At 33.6% G+C, this 23,975-nt stretch overlaps 1 protein-coding gene across 2 annotated transcripts in view; it reads right to left on the reverse strand.

The window, feature by feature from the left end:
* Positions 1-3,344: 3,344 nt before the first annotated feature.
* Positions 3,345-23,975, reverse strand: part of LOC128991288 (TBC1 domain family member 9) — a 74,379-nt gene continuing 53,748 nt past the window's right edge. For both annotated transcript variants that reach the window (XM_054414059.1, XM_054414049.1), the window contains 8 exons: positions 15,816-16,004; positions 14,896-15,058; positions 13,516-13,650; positions 11,118-11,300; positions 10,258-10,370; positions 7,051-7,251; positions 6,446-6,500; positions 3,345-4,956 (listed from right to left, as the gene is read on the reverse strand). In XM_054414059.1, the coding sequence (XP_054270034.1) occupies positions 7,054-7,251; positions 10,258-10,370; positions 11,118-11,300; positions 13,516-13,650; positions 14,896-15,058; positions 15,816-16,004 (981 nt within the window). In that variant the 3' untranslated portion in view covers positions 3,345-4,956; positions 6,446-6,500; positions 7,051-7,053. The remainder of the gene's footprint in view (positions 4,957-6,445; positions 6,501-7,050; positions 7,252-10,257; positions 10,371-11,117; positions 11,301-13,515; positions 13,651-14,895; positions 15,059-15,815; positions 16,005-23,975) is intronic.

Below are 23,975 nucleotides of genomic sequence, written 5' to 3' on the forward strand. Positions count from 1 at the left end.
TTAACATGGTAATTAATAGTCTTGACTGAAAGCGCCACTGTGAAACTTACAACAGACCTTCCGAAGTCTTCAAGGTCAGCTGATAACGGAGTTCTCCAGATGACACACGCGACCAGATCCATCCCAGAAGTTCCACTGCTAGTTGTCAGCTATAACGTCAGACCCGTCAATAAATACAGACTTGGTGAGACGTTCGTAGTAGGGATGGACTGGTCTTAAATTTTCGAGAAATATGCGAGATGAACAAAATCTCGTTAGTTCGAGCGAGATCGACTTTGCTGCGAGACCTTTTCGAGACGAGATTATAAAAAAAAACAATAATTTGCAAAGGAAACACATGAGCAGGCTCCCGTATTGCGGGTATTGCAAAGACTTTCTGAAGGTGTTTTTCAACTTTTTACATCTAAAAAATTGGTTTATCCGGTAATTCATTTAATGACCCTGGTCCCGTCTATACCGGATATAATAGGTTTTACTGTATATGATACCATTATCGCTGAGATCAGAAGTAACACCGTACAAGCTATTACAATGTTCTTTCGTCTCTTATAGACTGTTTTTGTTGTGATACAGTTAGTTGTGGTGTGCATGTTGCAGTTTTACATCAAAGACATCTTATTTTATCTTATAACTATTTGTTCCTGTAAGTTTTTGTTATTTTGTACACTCTTTTTGTATCAACCTGTGTAATACTGTAAATAATTAGTTATTGTACTTTAGTTGTTTTAATATTGCTTTATTGTTATTTGTTAACCATTGTAAAACTTCGCAAACGAATAATTCCCAATAGTAATGAGATCTATAATCTCGTCTCGAATAAGGATGAGAAAAAAGATTCTCGTTTCGATCTCGTCTCCAACTGAAAATCCAGTCTCGTACATCCCTAGTTCGTAGAAAAGCGGCAAACAACAATGTCTCAAACAAACAGTGTACAGCAAACAAACCAACTGTCCATTGTCAGCAAAACCTGTAGTTGAAATTGAAACTATCTACATTCTTAAGTTGGTTAAGATTAATGTTACTCAGAATCCATTGACAAAATATCCATGAATAATCAAATTAGTTAAACCTTCGATCTCTTGGCTCATAAAGTTGTAAAACCCAAATAATCACACTCTCCAATTATTGCTAAAACGTTTATTTTATATCATTAGAATTATTGCGTAGTTTTTTAGGTTTACGTTAATAAAACAGTAGACTAATTAATTTATTTTATTATACGTAAGTTCGATTGTAAAGAGTGACTGTGTGAAGGATGTTGTAATACTTGTAAATATTGTATCAAACATTGTAAAGTGTAGAAAACAATTTCTTCTTCAAGTTGTGAAGGTTGTTTCAGAATGGATGTTAATAAAATGTTTCTTGTTTCTAGATATTTTTTTATCCTTTTAACCGTGTTTAAAAAATGTTTTGCCCGGCTACTTAATAAGATAAGAATCTCGTTAATTGTAAAAGGGATCGGTAAATTTACTGTGCAAGTTTCTTTCTGTATGTTTCTTCACAACGTGTCTATGTTACAAAAAGAACTCATGAAGAAAGCTGTAAAATTAATAGCAAACCTTTCACATTTCACTTTTACAATCCATATAGGAATTTAAACACATACACTTTATAAAATAAAAATAGTTTTACATTTTCAAATTATGTATGGGTTGTTTGACTTAACCTGAATTTTTGTTGCTGGTAGTATGGTGAAAAGTGGTACGCGACTCACTGGGGAAAAAGTGTAAACGATACTTGCACGGAATCTTGCGCTCAGCAATCCTTGCACCATATACACCTACTTCCCGGCTATGAAGTGTAATGTACTAAAACATGCTGAGTAATATTTAAATAATCTCAAAAGATAAACTTTTTACTTAACTCAATTTCTATTACCATTAAATTTTAGCTTGTTGCTAAAATGTATACTAGAGGCAGGTAGTTTGCATGCCTACTGGATTTGTGACTGTGTAAATGTGGATTTAGGAAAACATGGTCTTGAAAACACAAAAATAACTGTAGACATATTTTATTATCATAAAATGTTATTCTCAAACTGGAAAACAATGCAGGCCTCTATATACAAAGGTGTAGAACATATCACAATAATGAGTATAGTGTTAAAACCATTATTCTTAAAATATTATGAACTAAGCTAAATTAATTACACAATGGTAAAGTCAATTTTGAATCTCAAAAGGCTACAGAGATGTTTTCTGTTTGAAATGAAAATAAGCTACATGGCTATACAATGGAACTCAGCAGAAGCAAGCAATTATTTAGGGATGAACATTTTAATGTTCAGTATTTACAAGTTGTTTATTAAACAGCTAATTTGGTTGTAACATGAGTTTCAATGAAAGATGTTTTTAAAGCTAAATAAAAATAGTCAAAGAGTGTTTTATTGATTAAATGTTAAGCCGTGTGAAAGAAATTTTAACAGGTTAATTTTGTTAAACCAGCAAGAGGTTCTAACCCACAAAATTACACTTTTTGTGATTACTTTGTTATACAAATTAAATTTACACTACAAACTTAAATTGTTTGTGATTTTATATTTGTATTAGAAACCGTTCAAGCTTACTCGGAGTCCATAAAAAATGTTCTTTGTTTAAAGTTAATTTTTTGTGATTAGTTACAGCTATGTTCAACAAACATTACACCTAGTTTGATTTTGAAGGAATGGATACACATCTAACTTACTACCTAATAAAAGAGTTCCAGTTACTGTAGTTGAAAGCACACAGAAAGTTCACACAATATAATAAACTTGACATTTCACCCCTACAAGAATAAAACTGAAGAAAGATGGTTCTAAAGAAGCTTTGTCTTCGACATTCTACAAGAGCGACTGAACCATCTTTAAAAAAAATGAATTTGTTCAATCCAGATCCAGGGAGTTAGAAGGTTTGGCTGCAGTGAAGAAATGATTTGAAGTCAAGTTAATGAAACCAAATATGTTACTTCCGACATTGGTTGACGGTTTTGCTATGGTATTGTCGGGAACAAAGAACAAAACCAACATTGACAAAACTCCCAGCCCCAGCACGAAATTGAGAATCGACACCTTCAAAAAGGTTTTATTGTTTACTGTTTTGTGTTATGTATTGTGTGTGTGTTACCAAAGCTAATCTGGACTATATCTACCATGTAAGCTAGCTGATCCCTATACTTGTATTTGATAAATCTTCTAAAGAAAGAAGTTGAAAGGGCCAAAATATTTTGGAAGGCGAAATATCAAGTTTATTGTTTAGTGAACTTTCTTTGTATTTTCAACAGCCTAGAACTCTTTTTCTTAAGCAAGTTATTTTTGTATACCTTTACATATTCCTGAGCCATGTGCTTTTTCTTCAAAAAAAAAACTATTGCTGTAATATGTTAGTTATTTGTTTTAGTAGATAACATTTTTTTTCTATAGGAGTGGTAAAGTTTATTCTGTACACCTATCTACAGCGGTCTATAACTACACTGGACATTGTTTATAACACAAATAATAATCTTTCTAAATTTAAAAGCTCCTATAGCAAGCTAAACATCATGTAAAAGGTAGAGCACAAAATAGGCACACAATCCTAGCATTTATACAAAACTAGCAGTTACCTGGCGCACGTTGCTGCGCTTAACAACTATTATTTTAAATAGTATTTTTTCTGTAAGATAAATATTAAAAATGTACACCAAAAACAAAAATAGAATATTTATTTAACTTAATTGTTAGTGGATAAACAATGTTTTTTGTTTTTTTTTTTTTCATTCGGTGTATAAATATATAACTTTTTAGGCGTAAGTTACCCATTTATGTTTACATATTTAATAGTGGAGAATTTAAACGTTGTTGATTGCACAGGTGTGCTGCGATTGTGGCTTAATATATTTAGACTTATCCATAAGCAAAATAGTTTTCTGTGCTGCATTCTGTGGATCAAATTGTGACTAATACAGAATGTTGTGATTATTAAAACCTACAAAACAGTTGGTGAAAGTAAATATCTGCTTTTAAATTTTATTTATTTGTAAACATTGTAGTTCCAAACATCTGACCTTGGACCCCTTAAAACCCTCTGGGGCGGAGCCCTTTTGACGGATCTGCGCCAAACTTCACACAAACCATCCTTGAATAATGATTAATAATGCCTGAACGTTTCATTACAATCTGTCGTGCGGTTTCGGAGTCCATAAGTTACATATATACAATCATACATACATAGTTCCTCTTTTATAGATATAGAAGATAGATAGATATTCCTTCAATTTCACTGATAAGTATAAATCAAATGCAAAGTGTATATGATTCATACAGGTTTATGTAGTATACTATCCAAATTAATTACAATTCATGTTTAATCTTTATGATCAATATTCAATAGTATACTTCTTTTTATTATAAAATTGTTTCATTGCATTTTGTGGATTGCTTTAAACCATGTTATGGTTTAATCTCCATTAAATAATCACCAACAATCAGTTAAACAGACAAAAAAATCCATACACACTTAATCAGAATAATCCTTCATAAAATATAAAAAAATTATCCTTTAAAAGGCTAAGTTTAACTCAGTAATATATATTAAAACCTAAAAAAACTATTTCTTTCAAAAATAAGTATTTAAAAATAGCAGTTTTCTATATTATTAAGGAAATGTATGTTTTTCTTAAAGAGTATCAAACCCATATATTAAACTCAAGTATATATCTTACAAAAATATTGCACTAAAGTATTAATAAGCTATGGCACGATATATATTTAATTTTTAAGACTATGGAATGTTTTACCTTGTTTCGTTAAAATAATCTGTGTATAAAATTACAATGTAATAATAATATGTTAGAAAATAGTATAACAAATAAAGCACTAATTGATACATACTATTAAAATACTCATACATTTACACAACTTCTATCACACTTAACTTCTTAAAGATTAGCTCAGTTCTCAGTAGGTGGATTTTACTGCAATCTTGAAATATCAACAATCTGAAAAAATACACTGAATAAGAACCCTTGAAGTTTAATAACATAAAACAATAACAATAATAATTTGTAATCTTTCATGAAAAGGTTAAAAACCTTACACAAATCTAATAAATTAATTGTAAAATCAGGTCTGATTAAAAAGGAATGTATTTTTTTTTTTTTTTTTCTTGCAACATCTGGAGAAAATACAGGGTGTCTAACAAAGAGTTCGCTATTTTATTTTGCTATTTTTTAATTAACATACCAGACGCATCAAACACCCTCCTACAAACAGTAGCGGTTCTAGAACCTTGCCCAGGGGGCTACCGGAAAGTGTTCTAGACCCCCAAGAAAGAAGGGGGGGGGGCAAGGGATCCTCCCCTACAAAATTTGGCATTTTAAAGCCAGTTTTGTGGTTTTCTGAAGCCATTTTTAACAATTAGAACTAGTAGTGTCTGATGCAGCATTTGTTTTCGATTCGATGCATTGCTGCGATTCAAAAAACTTCGATTCGATTTGATGCAGCACGGTTTGATTTTCTTTCAAAATTATTTACAACTTGCGTTTCTGTAATGGATCGTTTATCTTTCTTTAAGGTACATTTAAAAAAGGTTAAAGTAAAAAAAGTACTGAATAAAATGTTTTATGAACAAGAGGATAGTTGCTGACCTAACCTCCTGCTGATGGGACACTGCTAATTTTCTGGTTGGCCTAAGAAAATCCAGACTTCACTAAGAATTAGAATAAAGCTATACCAAAGCAATTGGTTGTTACTGTATTGGCCTTTAAATAAAAAAAAATAAAATTGAGTTTATTTCTCATAGGATGTGATGTAACTTTATTTCCACTTTTATATTGTTGGCTTTCCATACTTTGGATTCTTAGGATAAGGACAAAAAAATGATAATCAGTGTTTATCGTCTATTTGATACATCATTACATATGTAATAAATAGGATGTGAAATAAAAAAATAAAAATTGAAATTAATACAAGTTTGTGCTAAACTTGAAAAATTCAATGAGATCAGTGAATAGGCCACCAAAAAGATAATATTTATTAATTAATAAGAACTTTAAAATGAGCGCATTGTAATAAAACATTACCAGATACATTAATCTTGAAATAAATACATTTGTAAATAGTCTAAAACTCATTATAAATTAGATTTATATACACATCGGTACGTAATCGATGCATCGGTTTTTCTGATGGATCGGGACCAAATGGATGCATTGAGACTAAATCGATCCATCAGTATTTTGATGCATGCTGAATCGAATCAAATCAAAATTACAATGCATCCCATACCACTAATTAGAACTGTGTCAAAAAATTTCTGTTATGTTTTTAGGAAGCAATGTATACATTTAATTTTCCAGGGTACCGATGGGGTAGTGGCTTTAGCCCCTATAGCCTCATCCTTGGAATTGCCAATGCTCCTATTCCTATACAATTATATTTTTGTTGGAAAAATAAGTGGAGATTTCATAGAATAAACAAATAAATTACCTGCTTTTGATGAGTCCATGATCTAGTCAGGCGTGCATTCATGGACCCAAACTATCTGTGAATAAAAGTTACAGATTAGTTTAGACAGGGTTCAGTGTTGCTACTGACCAATTCAATATTAACACTCTTACTTAGTATGGGTAGTATTAAGTAACATAGTAGCCATTAAATGAATATCAAAATAAAATGTGACAACACATTAGTGAACAATTGATTCTAACACACATTTAGTTTAGAATTTTAGAGTTTAAGAGCAAATAGAGAGTAGGGGTGCTACGGCAGACTAGCGAACAGTACATATTAGCTAATCGTCAATGAAGTAGAGAAAACATGAATACCAATATATAAGCTTGTTTTGTAATTGAACAGTATCTCACAGCACTTATAATATTTGGCTTCCATTTGAAAAGAAACACCCTGTACATAAATTCTTGTAATCAGTCTAATGGAAAAATCATTTACGATACCCCTTGATAACAAGTCTCTCATCTATACCAATGCAATAACATGTAATTAAGGGTTGTATGAAATCGATGGTATTTGACTTATTATCAAGGGTCGCTTGTTACCTAGTGTCTTGTTATTGAGGTTCCGCTGACACCTACCTGTCACTGAAGATCAGCCAGGCTGTGTATCGTAGTGAACCTCCGTTTCCGCATGTGACTCACAGCCTCCACGATGTTGATCTTCTGACTGAAGAAGTCCACGATAACTTGACCAGTGAGCGTGGTGGCGATGAACTGTTCCAACGCGATGGACCACTCGGCATCCGCCAGACTACCGGGGTTACCGTTCCTGTCTGACACCTGCGAACAACGTGATTGCATAATGCGTGCCTTAATTGCATTAATTTAGTTAGTAGTTCTATCTGGATATTACCCGGTTTAATCGGATGGAATTTGGCTCCATCAGGTGAGTGATGTTGTAGCTTTGACTATTGAAGTATACATCACATTCCGATGTTCATGCTGTAATTGGGTTTTGAACGAAAATGAACATAGCAGAATACTAGTTGAATTGAACCGACACAGTATACTGATGTCAATAACTCATTTCTGTTCAACACGCCCCAACTTTGTAATTGAGCCCAACTGAAAACAACAACTTGCAACTATAGCATTTGTTCCACATCAACCATGTTTGTATCAAAATCTATGGGAGAGAATATAAGTTTGGCAGTAGCTCACTCTCTGCTGAGTGGTATGTTTATTAGATTATGTTAAATAAATACAGAATTTGGGTACAGCTGGTTCAAACAAGATGGCATGTTGTCTGCTTTTGGTGAACGCCAAAAGTAAAGCACAAATCGTAAACTTAATCCTTAGATAAGAGAAACAACATGTCTACCAAAATGAACCAAACGTAAAAATTAGCTTTAGATTTTACAATGAGACAAGAAATCTACTTGTATTAGTCAACTAGCTGTGTGCCCGTTCTACGCACGGGGATCTTATAGTAGTCAGTTGAAACCTTCTTATATTAAGATTAAGAACAGCAGTTAGTTTGCATATTTGCAGATATGCTGGCAAAACTATTATATATAAACCTTCGCAAATACAGTATCTGACAGTTCAAGCCAAAATAAATGCTTCGCAATTAAATGTCACCCGGATCGTTATGGTCCATATGTCCAATGATTAAACTAAAAAATGTTTTATAGATCCATGAAGCGTAGCCCTAAAGTAGGCCTATAATTAAAAGTTACTTTCCACATCGGTTAACTTAAATGTATTTAAAGTACTACCTCAACCTCACCATTTAACACTTTATTCCGGTTGACATTTTCAGTATCAACGGTGCTCTTGTCCATTCCGTGAAACACTGAGAAATAAGGACATTAATGCGTTACCAACAGACATACACACAACAATCCAAAAAAGGCCACGAACTATTGATACATAAACAATATAAAGTCGTAAACAATTCATGATGGTTTGCCCAACAAATGTTTTAGCCTACTCAAATAGGTTATCATTTTCTTAGCATACCGGGTAAGCTAAGATTTGGAATCCAGACAGAAAAAGCAAAACTTATACAGAGTTAAGACATCACTTAAATTGAATACGGACGGCTCTAATAAATAAGGTGCAACACCAACGATAACTAATTTGTAAACTACAGTGATGTGTTGGTACCTACGTAAAAATGATTCTAGCAGCTACCAACGGTTCTAAAAAGGAAAAGAACCAGTACCTACGCAAGAACCTACCTAAGAACTATAGTACATCCGACCAATTAAATACATTAATATCTAGTCCCGAGGTTATTGATCTCTTGCTTTTGGATTTTCTCGTAAAAAGTTATAGCGTAAACTTATCGGTGTCAGTTTGAAAAAAACAACCTTACCCAAACAACTTTTTGTTATTTAATAGATTACGCATTCTCTAAACAATGATTAGTATATCTATTAACATTAGAAGGAAATGTGACGAAAATCACACAATGTTGGGTTTTTGGTCATTTGTAATTATATTTCTTAAGTAGGTAGGCCATGTATTCTATGGAAAAGTACCGGTATCAAGGATCGTCGTCAAAAAAGTTGTTATGAATAAATATGTAGGCTTACGTACCCAAGATATGAGCTATGGGCCTATTGGCTGTATGGTCCAGCGATTGCATCACACGGTGAGTAGAAACAGAAAGTGACACATTGGAAAAGCGAGTTTAGCACTTCCTCTGTTAAACCTCTGTTACAATCATCCACTGCAGTTGTGATTTTTTACTTTACACTTTACACAACCGCCATTGAAGCGCCGTCAATGAGTTGAAACCTTTTTTGTAAGCTATTGGCGACGATCATTTCAGTGTCCAGCCCTATACAACACTGATTCAAGGTCTTCTTTCTGGTTGTCAAAACTCAAGAAACATTTTATACTCAAAGAATTTCTGGTTCCGATTTGGACGATGTCTAGTTATTTAATTTCATTTACGGTTACACTATTAGACTATATTATTGCACTTGCGATTAATTAAATCCGTTATGTAAGAAAAACGTTTTTAATCTCACTTGGTTGGGATTTGCTTTCAAAACGTGATTCGAAATGGTTGCGGTATTTGTAAACAACATTTGTAAACATATCATTGACAGCTAGAAAAATAATCTTGATCCGAACAGCTGTTCGTTATTTCATAGACGATTATGTGATAAAAATTGAACGAAAATTTGACAAAAATCGCACAAAACTGCATTTTTGAACGTCCGTAATTTTATATACAAAGTAGTGAGGCTATATTTAAATCACTAAAGACACTCTCGCCAATCCAGTGAATACATTAAAATGACTTGGATCTTGATAGGTACTCTGGTTTTCACGGAGAAGATTGCGTAAAATGCCATCTTGAGTGTTACAGACAAAGGGAAAGACAGACAGACAGACAGACAGACAGACAGAAATAGAGATAAGACTCGTTTCTGCTTCTTTAATGTATAAAACGTAAAAATAACCTAATAGTTTATAATTCTGAGCAAAGTACAGACAAAACTCTAATTTTATTTATATAGATACTGGCAACAGCAGGTAGGTACCTATGAATGGAATGTCTATATAAAAGTAAATTTGCAAAGGTTAGTGGTGAAAATACTAAAAAAACTTTGGTTTGGAAAAGGATATGGAAATTTAATTTTTCTCTTGGCACGCCTAACTGCATTCAACAAAGGAAACAACACAGCATTAAGTTGTACCCAAAGAAACAGTGGCCGAGCGGCTTACTCCACAAGACAGCTGTACTGTAAACCTCCTAGCTCTGAGAGTAACCTCCAGTAATCGCTTGTTTTTCTGATTGTGACAAACAATTATGCTAAATTTACTAACCGCATCAGTTGGGCTCTGCCATTGGTCGGCAACTTGTACTAGGCTCTCGTTCGACTCGTCCCTAGCTGCGTAGAATTTCTTGCTTACATCTCCAAGCTGTAGTAACAATGTACCTAAAACACAAATGTGCACAAGTGTCAATCAGATTATGATAAGCAAGTTTTGCTAAGGAAACCAAGTTATGTGATTAACACTAACTGATATTAGAGCTTTAATATCAGTTTTTACTACTTTAGACATTCAGTGTTGGTTGTAATATTAGCTGAAGTCTAGCATTAAAAATACCGGGTCACAGCAAACTTGTAAACTAAGAGAATTTCTTCGCTTTGGTTAGCGTTTATGAAAACAAGTACCTACTTAAAATCTTTGGCATGATTACATAGACCCAGCTGAAATTGAAATGTATTTGTATCTTAGCTCTTGATGAACATACTATCAAAGGCTCAGAAATAAACTGTAGACGCATTTAACAGACAGTGCCTTACCACACGATTTAGCTGTTTGCATTTTCCAACCTAAGAAAGTGTATGTGTTAACTTGAGTTGTTAATAATAGGGGTTTGTTATATTTAGCTTTCATTGGGGGTTGATACCTTTAATGAAACGAACTTTGGTTTGGAATCCAATTTAGGAAGAAAAGTAACAAACACATAACTTACCAAAATCCTTAGTCACGGTAAAAATTTTAAGTTTAAAATGTGAATAAATTTTGCATTCTTCAACTAACACATATACTCAGGAGAGTTAGTCGTGTTCCCTTCCTTCTTACGTACAATTGAGTAAACAGCAGTGATTAAAAATTTTAACAACTTCAAATGTGATGCAGGCGTGTTTCCAATGGACAAGATCTGGTTCACTCACCAATGGTGGCGATTGCATGGTACATATCCTGGTCCTCCGGTTGAGCCGTGAGAATGTCGTGCAGCGTGCGCCACAGAGCAATGAAGTGCGGCTGACTCATGCGCGGAGTGGCCTTGGAGCGAGGAGACTCTATCAGCGCGCGCAGAGAACTCATGCTGCGCACTTCCCATGTCTCCTCAGAACCTAAGACATAAAGAAATATAATGCACTAGACCATCCATATGATCAATCCATAGTGGTAAACTAGTGTTACTGTAAAACCTTAAATTGAATCAACCCTAATTTCAGTTAGGTGTATCTAAATATTCCATTTCCTTTAAAATAATTCAAGATATGAATGTGCAGCACTCTATATACCCCTAATTATTAATCTCTCAAGCAATATGGATTGAGCGAGCATGATAACGAAAGAGAGAACTAGATCACTATGTTCACAAAATTTAGGCGGTTTGAGGAGAAGCGATTCTACCTCCTCCACTTCACCCTAATTTTAAAACAACAGCCGATAGCTGATATATACTTTAAGCTTAAAAAGTGGTAGGGGAACACAATAAACATCCCCAATGGCAACATTTTTTAAACAAACTATATATCTGACAAAAGTAGAATTTAAAAAAATACTTCCTTTAAATGCTTCTAGATTTTTATTTCACAAATCTATAACCCAATTACTAACCTGCTATCTCAAATGTAATGAAAAATCTACTTGTTAAAATTTAAATATCCTGGATCTACGCAAAAGGTTTAGAACTGTTGAGCAAATTTCATCAATTTTCACTTTTTTGCAAATTTACTTAATATTTGACTTGCTAAATGGCTGATCATATCAATTTTGTTGGCTAAATAATTCTTTTAGTGGGCGTTTGATATAAATTGAGCAAATGTCAATAAATGAATAGTAACCAATAAACATGGTTGAATTGAAAGCACTCCTAACAGGATTATTAGTTTGTTTCATACATACTATGGTGAAGCAAGGTTGGGGAGAAAGAGCGCGGCGTTGAAAGATATTATTAGAACAAAGACTGTACTTGAAGCAGCCAAGAATAGAGAAGAATGTAAAGTCATTGTTGGCGTGGAAAATAATCGGTATTTTCGTATTATACGGAGGCCACCCTTATACAGCCCGCTGCGGCAGTTATGTAAGGTTGGGTTATCATAAATATGTTTGTAGGACTTTCCTCGTTTTGTTATGAATCGAACGATACCAGATGAGTCATACTTTCGCCTGCCAAATCCCCTCCAAGTAGGCCAAGGTTTGGTCGTTGACCGGAGCTTGCGCATCGCCTGTATCTGGGTCAGTGTCCTGAGTGATGACTCATCTGGTATCGTTTGATTCTTAACGAAACGGGGAAAGTCCTACAAACATTTATGATAACCCAACCTAACATAACCACGGCAGCGCACTGTATATCTACTTGGTGGAGTACATGACAACTAAATTCTCGCCGATATCGCTGCCTTCTGGGAGGCAGAACTGAAAGGCCAATCGTAATCAGTCAAATTTGGACAGTAAGTCAATTAAAGTTTGTTCTTTCCAATAATGTAGTTATTTTTTGTCTCTGATAAAAAAATATATCTAAAATAAGTGGCCTCCGTATAATACAAAAGTACCAAATAATCTCTTCCAATACTCTAGCGGCCAAAAAGTAAAGTTACACAATGGTAAGCACTAGGGATGGACGAGATTGGATTTTTAGTTCGAGACGAGACGAGACGAGATTTTTTATTTCTCATAAAATTTCGAGAAGAGATCGAGACGGGATTTCCCTTCTCATACACAACGGGAAATGCACGTTCGGAATTTTTACCTGATTTTGTAACATTGTTAGATGACTGTTTAAATACAAAAATAATGATAATAGGCAAGGATATTTACTATCTTTTATTAAAAAACATCAGCATAACATTTTTTTATTAATCACACCTAAATTATTAAAAATGCCTACGATTAGGAAACATAGTGATATCAGTTAGGATAGAGTTCAACTTATCCTAAAATAAAATAAATCATAAAATAAAATATTAATTTTTATAAAATAGTTACTTGTTTTGACTTTTTTATAGTAATAAAACATTCCTCACACTGCTAACACTTAACAAAACTTCTCAAATGTTATTAAAATAATTAAAGTAATATTTACATTTTTGAAGAATTAATTAAATAAGAACGCCTTCGCAAAGGAAACGCAACTACAACACGCTCCTGTATTGCGGGTATTGCATTGACTTTCTGCAGGCGTTTTTAATTTTTTTTTTTTTTATTCTCGTCTCGATAAAAATCTCGGCCAAAAAGAAATCTCGTCTCGTGTAACGAGATTTAAAATTTCCCGAAATTTCGAGACTTGACCATCCCTAGTAAGCACAAATCTTGTTATCACACTGTTGTGTTAGTTACCGGGAGGGCCTTGGTTGCTGGAGGTGCTCACAGAACGTTCCAGCACTGGGGTAGAGGAACTGGAGCCTGAGTTAAGCAACTGAAGCGAGTCTTCAAAGAAGTCTGTCGCTTCAGTCGCTACTTCTGCACCGTCATCTGAACAAACATTACATGGTCATCAAATAACACTATAACTTGAGCCAATATAGAGCAGTTAATCTCCAGAGAAGACTGTCACTTAAGTTTTATTTTTTTTTTTTTTAAGTTGGCAGCCTTTTTAACCTTGTGTTTACCCTTCAACACCGACCACAGAGGCTTGTGCGTGGAATGTGTCCAGCAAAGCAAGCGAACCCTCAACATCGCTGCCTTGGGTCCAAAATTTTTGGTACTACCGACTCACCGAGTGATAACTCACTTTTCATTACGTAGCCACTTCTGCACTGACATCTACGAGTTACAATCAGATTCATAAGTTTTTTTTTAAAGGGAAAAAAGCAACTTGGCTTTAGAGTTATTGTTAGGAGAAAGGAAGGATACACAACTTACTCACCTGAATAAAGAGTACCGGGAGGTTAATAGAACACATAAAAGTTACACATTAAACTGATATTTCGCCGAATGTAGTATCTTATTCGCCTGAAAGGGGCGAAATATCAGTTTAATGTGTTCTATTAACCTCTTGGGACTCTTTATTCCGGTGAGTTAGTTGTGTATCCTTCCTTTCTCCTTAACAATAATCAGATTTATAAGAGACTTTCACACCTTACAAGCTTTGACACATGGCAGATATGTCAACCTAAAATGTATTTCTCAGACATTGGTACTGGTGTGGACAATTAATTGTTCAATGTCGGTACAGGGTAGATGTACAAAGTATAAAACAAACTAAAATCTATTTTTGTTCAAGAAAAGGCTCGGGGCCAGGATTTAGAATTGTACAATAGGGAGGATAGAAGCTACAAAACTCTCTTTACTCTGTCTACATTTGACAAAGTCCCCCAGGAGACGAAATATTGTGTGTTCATTGTCTCTTCATTAAGTTCTATGGCCTATCTGTACTTCTCCAATGTAAGTTAACTGCTATCCTCCTTATTATAAATAAAATTTTGTATAGGTTTGTAAAGTGTGGTTTAAAATATTGTATTTACCATGTATGGTTCAGTTATTTATATGGTGATATGTTTGGACTTGTAAATATTGTGTGTAATAGAGTCTCCGAGAGACGGGAAACCCCCTTGCACGTTAGCCCATAAGGGTTGGACTCACAGATATATTCACGACCCCCTAAATTATAGCATTGACAAATCGTGTTTATCTATAGATTCATTTACTTCATCAGATCAGACTATTTAACAAGCTAAGCTTACTGAAACTAACAAAAGGGAAATTTAGTGTTGTTACCAGATACGGTGGGAGATTCAATGTCAGCGGTTGGTAGCAGTGGAGGCAGATGGATTATATACAGTAGCCTCAGTCTCTGTGTCAGTTCAGCTGTGCAGGTCAAGCCTAGAGCAGTCACCACTTCTCTCACGTTCAACCTCCCATCCCCGTTACGATCCATCAACTGTCAACAGATTGTATGACTTAGGATTCAACTGATTATATTTATGATCAGTTTTTTAGTGTAACTTAATTATAAAATGTACTAGACTCTCATAAGACGTAGTCATATATGGAGCAGAAATATTCCTTACAGTTGCAGCAGCTAACTCATCGAAGGTCTTTGAAAGGAATAAGTAAGTAATTCAGGTAGAATTTTTTAGATCCTTCAGAGACAAATATTGATGATTTGTACCATTTCAGATGTGTACCTTCCTTCACATAGTTGGTTACTTTGACTGTGCTTAATTTCATGTGCATCGCTTCAGCCGTTCAGGAGGAGTATTTGTAAAACAAAAGCAGAAGTGTAGTATAAAAGCTAAGAGCTTCGCTCAAAAATAATTTTATTAATACTTGACAGGTGTATTTTTTAAACCATCGTAGCAATAATCATATGATAAACTTTACTATGATAAAATGAGAAATGAAGGAAAGATTCTTTAAATGGCCCTTCCAAAAATAGTAGTTTTAGATCATTTTTTTTATGATATGACAATATTACAATATCACCTGATTCACCAGCTCTGCTCAATTTGTGACTGAAAAGTAGTATTTCATCCCATTTTCAAAAAATTCTAAGTTGACACAAGCCATTACCCTAAACAGACAGGCAGACAGTTCGTTTTTTTTTTATGATATGACAATATTACAATATCACCTGATTCACCAGCTCTGCTCGATTTGTGACAGAAAAGTAATTCTAAGTTGACACAAGACATTACCCTAAACAGACGGGCAGACAGGTCGTCAGGGCGAGTGCCTTTGCCCCAGGGAGAGATGCCGACAAACAACGTGTGGAACAGGTCGTAGTCTATGCTGTAGGCCTCGTAAGGTGGCCGGGACGGGTCGTAACGCTCCTCGTGCTGCTTCTGGTTGCCTAGCAACTCCTCTCGGATAAACTGAAGTAACTCCTGGAACGGACATAGTTAATGAATCAAACTATGTTAGCTCACCAATCTTAACGAGCTCCAACAGCTGATAAATTGGATGCAAAACATAACCAAACTACCACTTATAGTCATATGTCATCTCCCTTCTTCACTTATAAGTCAAGTCTTTTGGGAGGATTTATTCTTCGCGATGACTTTCTACTATATACGTCTTTAACTCCATTTCCAGCTTTAACTATCTAAGGGAGTACAACTCAACAAAAACATCTGATAATAAATATACCAGAAATGTGCTGCAACCTAAGAATTACTTTTGAACGAAACTACAATAGAACTCCAATTATCCGAATCAATCAGGACAGGACCCCGTTCGGATGATATAAAATTTGGATGATTGGATTTTTTATTGAAATTCAGAGTATTTTTAAAGAAAGTAGGCAGAGCCATGCTGAACTTTTACTACTGCGATTGCAGAACGCGTCTGCAACGATTTCGTGATCTGAAAATTTACGCATTTGCAGCGATTTCAGAGTACGATTATGATTTTCTGTGACCGCGGGAGAGGATGATGGAATCAACACAATCATAGGATATATTTAACATTTTTAAGCAATTTGGATAGTCGCCGATTTGGAGAGTTGCGATTTCTCTTCTATGTATTTGAAAGCCTTTTTGACAAGGATACTTCGGTGTTAATCTTTTCAAACTGATCCCTGTATTTTAAAAACCATAATTTTACTAGGTAAATCATATTTAGAATTTTGAATAAATAACTTTATTTTTACTTTTAGAAATAACAAAATCACTGTATTACTTTTCTATTATTGCTTCCAGTTTGGGAGAGTGAAAAAGTAAACTAACTATTTTTATCCATTACACTTCTGAGACTGGCTTGGAATTCTTATCAATGCCTTTTTAAAATACTCCCCTGACCTCTTTGGTAAAACTGGTGAATTTTCAGTTACATTAGAGTAGATATAATATGAGGGTTTTACCTCACTTTCGGCGTTTTTGGACTCAGGACTTTTGAAATTTGTTGGCGAAAAAACACCCCAAATAGGTAAAATATGATGGTTTTACCCCATTTTTGGCGTTTTAGAGGCTATATGGGGGCATTTTTTGGTGAAAAAATGTTATTAATACTGAAAAAACAAGCCTGGAAAATGGCTCATTTTTTTGGCCACTTTTTTAAAGACCCGGCTCTCGGCACGCGAACTCGGGCGTGCTCCTAACCCATAGGCACACTTCCGATCCCCAGCGATGACAAACTAAAAGTCTTATGAAAAAATGTTTGAAACAAAAATTGAGTAACATCTAATCATCTATACTTTTCCCACTGACAGTTTTTCTCTGACCAAAAAATAAAAAAAATCCTCGCTTACTTACTTTTTCATGTTTACTTAGAGTAACCTTTTTATATTTTCCTTAATTAATAATTACACACTAGCACAAATTAAATTATATTTATATTGTATTAAACAGTAGTTCATGTAGAATTTTAATATATAAATTTCATGCTATAAATATTTTTATTAGAAGCTAGACCAATGTGTAAGTGATAGGACTAGGAGGCGCATCACTTTGAACATCATCACGCCCCCGACACTGCCGTGCTGGCAACACCTGGAGTTTGAAACCATTGTCATTGTTGAAATTATATTATAACATATTCACATACAAAAGAAACTGGTAAATGGTTTAAAATTGTTTAACTTTTTATGCTGTATTATTATGTTGAAACCCATGTACTAGGCTGGAATTTTAGCCGTTTTGTTTTATATCAAGCCTTTTTGAGATATAAGAACTTTTAAACAATAAAGGAGACCTATATTTACTAATGCTGATATTATATTACAATGCATTGGCATACAAATGAAAACAGTTTGATTTATTTGTACTCATATAAAAAAATATAAAATTTTGAGTTATTGGAACCTCTGGTGATTAAATTACAAATTTAGAACATTTATAATGGACTTTTAAAATAATGGAATCAAGTATAGACTTATAACATTTTCATGATAACTGTTTGATTTATTTGTACTCATTTAAAATAATGTTAAAATACTATTTGATTTTTATGTTGTATTATTGTTTTTTTATCAAAAGTTGAAACCAATGTAGTGTGCCTAAATCTTTATTTACTGTTTTGCCGTATCTCAAGCAGTTTTTTTTTTAAATAAGTATTTTAAAACGATAAAGTCACACCAGTAATGCATGGAGTTTGTAACCATTTCCAACACTGATATTATGTTATAATACATTGTCATACAAATGGAACCATTTAATTTATTTACCAAATGGTACTCATATAAATTTTAGATTTTTAAATTTGTATCCTGTATTATTGTTTTTTTACCAAAAATTGAATTCAATGTAATGTGCCTAAATGTTTATTTACTGTTTTGCCGTATCTCAATCCAATAGATAGAATAGGGCAAAGAGGTGTTTTTTTTATGTTTTACCTATGAGAATAACATGGGGAGATGTTAAGCCACTTTTTAAAAATCATGCTCATTCTCTATATATTTCTATACAAATAATGTCCAACTCCAAAAATATTTCCAATCCCCATTAATCTCTGTATCATGTGAGTTTTGTACCAGTTGGTTTGAAATATTTATAAATATAATGTGTTGCTGGAATCCCTTTAAATGGCAAGAAACACGTAGTCTTGAGACCTCTGGTGGATTTTTCCTTGTCTGAACTAAATATTTGTAAAAAATTGAAAAAAATATGTTTTTTACTCAACTATTTTAGGATCTTGAAACATGTATTACCGAGGAATCAGGCAAATATTTCGTGCCGAAATTATATTTAACCTTATGTGAGGACTAGGAATTGCTATTTAAAATTAGTCTTGCTCCACAGTATTGTTGTAGGCTTGCTTCTCGTCCCAAGTGATGAATTGCGTACAGTTTATGTGTGGTGCAAAGACTGGGTTCTCTTTTTAGTTGTGACCAGCTCATTCCTAAGATTAGTAAGGCATGCTAGATGGTATTCAGTTTCTCTCTGAATGTAAGCAAAATATAATATTCAGTTTAGGACTTAAAGTTAATGTCGGATGCGATGCCTCTTTGATTGAAAGTTTGGGCTGTGATGAGCTCAACCCCTATCACTAGTATCAGCATAGATCCATTGAACTATTATGTGTTATTGTACTTTGTGCTGATTAATATGTGTTTGGCACAACACACAATCCCACATCTTGCTAATTGTAGTTGGTAGTTTAGGTGGCCAAAGTTGAAGTAGGGAGCATTGACTTTCTACAATCATGATGAGATATCCAGCCAGAGCCTCAGACTACAATAAAAAAATAGATGAAAATGCAAACTCTAAAGGCCCCGACCGTGTTTTATACTTCTAGGCTGGAACAACCTTTACTTGGAATATCGTACATAAATTGTTTGTATATATAAGACACTTGTAGTGAATGTACTCTTCGATGAAAAGACAAAATAAAGATGAAAACTACTTTATGCAAAGAAGAGAAAGTAATTGTGAAGGGTAGCTACAAACAATTGCATTTTGGTGAGCAATGAAAGTTGCTATAATTATTGGGATCGTTTTGGGTAAGTTTATAGATATGCATTGTGTTTACAGGAATTAATCATAGTAGGGATGCCATTTACATTGAGACATATCGATTTAGTTAAAGTGGTAAAACGAAGACCATGAAAGTGGTGGATAAAGATTTTATTTGTTGAGCAATCGATATGAGAAGGAGTTTCTTGTTAAACAATAACCTGGAAAACCAATACAACGTAATGCATTGTCATCCCTCATTGGTATTGTACCTTACAAGCTCTGTTGTTCTTTACTCATTTCCAAAAACATATAAATTACAAAATAAGCCATTTTTTTGTTTATTTTACTGTTATGTATTGTAAGTTTATATATTGAAATAAATGGTTAAATAAATGTAAGTTGAAAAATGAGCTTTATTTTGTCACTAGTTTATTTACATTGATTTGAATCACATTTTTGAACTAACAGATGATTAAATTATTAATTGCATAGCATTTGAAACATAGAGATACAACATTTATATTATTAACTGGAAACTATAGGTCTATATTACTGTATGAACATAATTTATGTATTTCATATACGTAAAAACAATGAGACCATGCTAAATTACAGAATTCAGTAACAAAGGAAGTTGATATTGTGCTATATACCTGAGGGTGTAAATATAGAGGTGGGTATTTCCATAGAGACCTAATGATGAATCAGAATGTGAAAGTTCTATGGTAGAAATATCAAGAAAGCAAGAGTGATCATCAGAGGTAACATGGTCATTAGGGAATTCATAGAGAGGGGTCAGTCAGGTTGAACTAGTATATTGCAATGATTCATCCAATATAGAAACAATAGTTACAAATAACCAGAACCAATCACTGAATATTGTAGTTAGTCTTCCTATCCTACTGTTAAAATATGAAACTCATTTTTACATGAGTTAGTGAGTTCATGCCCGGCAACATGAGTGTAATAATGGTTCCAAATGTATTTATCTTATTTTATGGTAGATTTCATTGTGTATGCTTACTCTATGGTAAAACTCTTTGAGATCATTTAATATTTAACACACTTAGAGATTAGTGAATAAATCATCAAAGTGTGATATAAATATGCTGGGTGAAATGTATTAAAACTTGCTATTATGTGTTATTGTACTTTGTGTTGATTAATATGTGTTTGGTAAATTAGCATGGCACAACACACAATCCCACATATTGCTAATCGTAGTTGGTAGTTTAGGTGGTCAAAGTAGAAGTAGGGAGCATTGACTTTCTACAATCATTATCAATTAATTTTATCAATTAAAGGATTGTCAAATGTCTCGGTTTTGCTAACTATGACCTGGTGTCCCGAAAAGGGCTCTTAAGACCATAAGATGACTATACATAAAGTTTGGACTATTGAATGTGATGTGAATTTATGCATACTTCATCATACAAATGTTACACTATAGTATTTTTACAAGTTCTGACTGTGACTGTGATGTGAATTTGTGTGTATTTCATCACATAAATTTCACACTATTTTCACACATTTCACACCACTATTATGATGTGTTGTGCCTGCATGGGTGTGTTGAGCCATGGATATCATAAACCACAAAGCTATAAGGACGTATGCTAGAACTGATCTAACCTCTGCCAAACCCTGAATACGAGCCTGGAGGCACAGACTTCGGACCAAGGATCAATTGTAAATAGACAAACCTGCGTGATAGGATATAGAACACTGAATAATGCAAATGTTAGAAACTTTAGTCTTTTACTTATTTACCCTTACCATCCTCTGTTTTGGAGGAAACTGCCTTACAACCAACATGATGAAGATTGTATTAATACTTGATCATTATAAAATTGATCAAACATAAATCTGTATTTGCCATTATTCATAGACCTTTCCTTGTCTATTATGAAAAAGCCATCAAACACTGGTGGTATTGATTAAATGAAAAGTCATTATTAATATGATTGTTAAATATAAGGTTTTAAATTTATATTGCCTTGTTTGGATAATATTAGAAAATGTACGTTATCGCATAAATGTTTGTGTACTTTCTAAGTAAAAGCAGTTAATATTTTTATGTTGACCCATTGAGAGAAATTGTATACTATTTGTACTATAAAAGGTCTATTCATGCATATCAGTCCAGTAAAAGTTCTGTTATAATCCAGTCATAGGTCAGTCTCAATTGCATCCATAGTTTCTCAGTCAACCTGTCAGTCATTTGGTTACAGTCTGTTTTTTAACTCTTCATTAACCGATGTTATATAACATTTTTTATTTGAAAGACAATATTCTATAACATTTTCATTGGCCAGTTTTTGTTGATTGTTATAAACTGTACTTGATATACAAACACATACGTTGTCATCAGTCAGGCGTCCAAACAATTAAAAAATATCGTTGAGAAGAAATCGGTTGTTGTATTTAACAACATAAAGGTCGATTCACAAACGGTATGTAATAGTTTAATCACGTCACAGTGTATACAGCAACTGACTGTGACTGTGATGTGAATTTGATTAGTTGTGTGTAATGTGTGAAAATAGTGTGAAATTTTTTAAATTGCTTCCAGTTTATATGTTGTCATTAAGCAAGCGTTTAAAAATCCAACAATATCGTTGAGAAGAAACCAGCTGTTTTATTTGACGACATAAAAATCAATTCACACATAACACGTCACAGTTCAATCACATCAGTTACGACACAGTGTATACACCAACTGACTGTGACTGTGATGTGAATTTGTGTGTACTTCGTCACACAAATTTTACACAAATTTCACATATATTTTCACACATTTCACACAACTATTATGATATTTGTGTGAAATGTGTGAAAATATATGTGAAATTTGTGTAAAATTTGTGTGACGAAGTACACACAAATTCACATCACAGTCACAGTCAGTTGGTGTATACACTGTGTCGTAACTGATGTGATTGAACTGTGACGTGTTATGTGTGAATTGATTTTTATGTCGTCAAATAAAACAGCTGGTTTCTTCTCAACGATATTGTTGGATTTTTAAACGCTTGCTTAATGACAACATATAAACTGGAAGCAATTTAAAAAATTTCACACTATTTTCACACATTACACACAACTAATCAAATTCACATCACAGTCACAGTCAGTTGCTGTATACACTGTGACGTGATTAAACTATTACATACCGTTTGTGAATCGACCTTTATGTTGTTAAATACAACAACCGATTTCTTCTCAACGATATTTTTTAATTGTTTGGACGCCTGACTGATGACAACGTATGTGTTTGTATATCAAGTACAGTTTATAACAATCAACAAAAACTGGCCAATGAAAATGTTATAGAATATTGTCTTTCAAATAACTGAGAAACTATGGATGCAATTGAGACTGACCTATGACTGGATTATAACAGAACTTTTACTGGACTGATATGCATGAATAGACCTTTTATAGTACAAATAGTATACAATTTCTCTCAATGGGTCAACATAAAAATATTAACTGCTTTTACTTAGAAAGTACACAAACATTTATGCGATAACGTACATTTTCTAATATTATCCAAACAAGGCAATATAAATTTAAAACCTTATATTTAACAATCATATTAATAATGACTTTTCATTTAATCAATACCACCAGTGTTTGATGGCTTTTTCATAATAGACAAGGAAAGGTCTATGAATAATGGCAAATACAGATTTATGTTTGATCAATTTTATAATGATCAAGTATTAATACAATCTTCATCATGTTGGTTGTAAGGCAGTTTCCTCCAAAACAGAGGATGGTAAGGGTAAATAAGTAAAAGACTAAAGTTTCTAACATTTGCATTATTCAGTGTTCTATATCCTATCACGCAGGTTTGTCTATTTACAATTGATCCTTGGTCCGAAGTCTGTGCCTCCAGGCTCGTATTCAGGGTTTGGCAGAGGTTAGATCAGTTCTAGCATACGTCCTTATAGCTTTGTGGTTTATGATATCCATGGCTCAACACACCCATGCAGGCACAACACATCATAATAGTGGTGTGAAATGTGTGAAAATAGTGTGAAATTTATGTGATGAAATACACACAAATTCACATCACAGTCACAGTCAGAACTTGTAAAAATACTATAGTGTAACATTTGTATGATGAAGTATGCATAAATTCACATCACATTCAATAGTCCAAACTTTATGTATAGTCATCTTATGGTCTTAAGAGCCCTTTTCGGGACACCAGGTCATAGTTAGCAAAACCGAGACATTTGACAATCCTTTAATTGATAAAATTAATTGATAATGATTGTAGAAAGTCAATGCTCCCTACTTCTACTTTGACCACCTAAACTACCAACTACGATTAGCAATATGTGGGATTGTGTGTTGTGCCATGCTAATTTACCAAACACATATTAATCAACACAAAGTACAATAACACATAATAGCAAGTTTTAATACATTTCACCCAGCATATTTATATCACAC

Source organism: Macrosteles quadrilineatus, unplaced genomic scaffold, assembly GCF_028750875.1.
Source record: "Macrosteles quadrilineatus isolate MER2022 unplaced genomic scaffold, UCM_ALF_1.0 Scaffold_1__1_contigs__length_201487025, whole genome shotgun sequence".
In the NCBI taxonomy this organism is placed as follows: Eukaryota; Metazoa; Arthropoda; class Insecta; order Hemiptera; family Cicadellidae; genus Macrosteles; species Macrosteles quadrilineatus.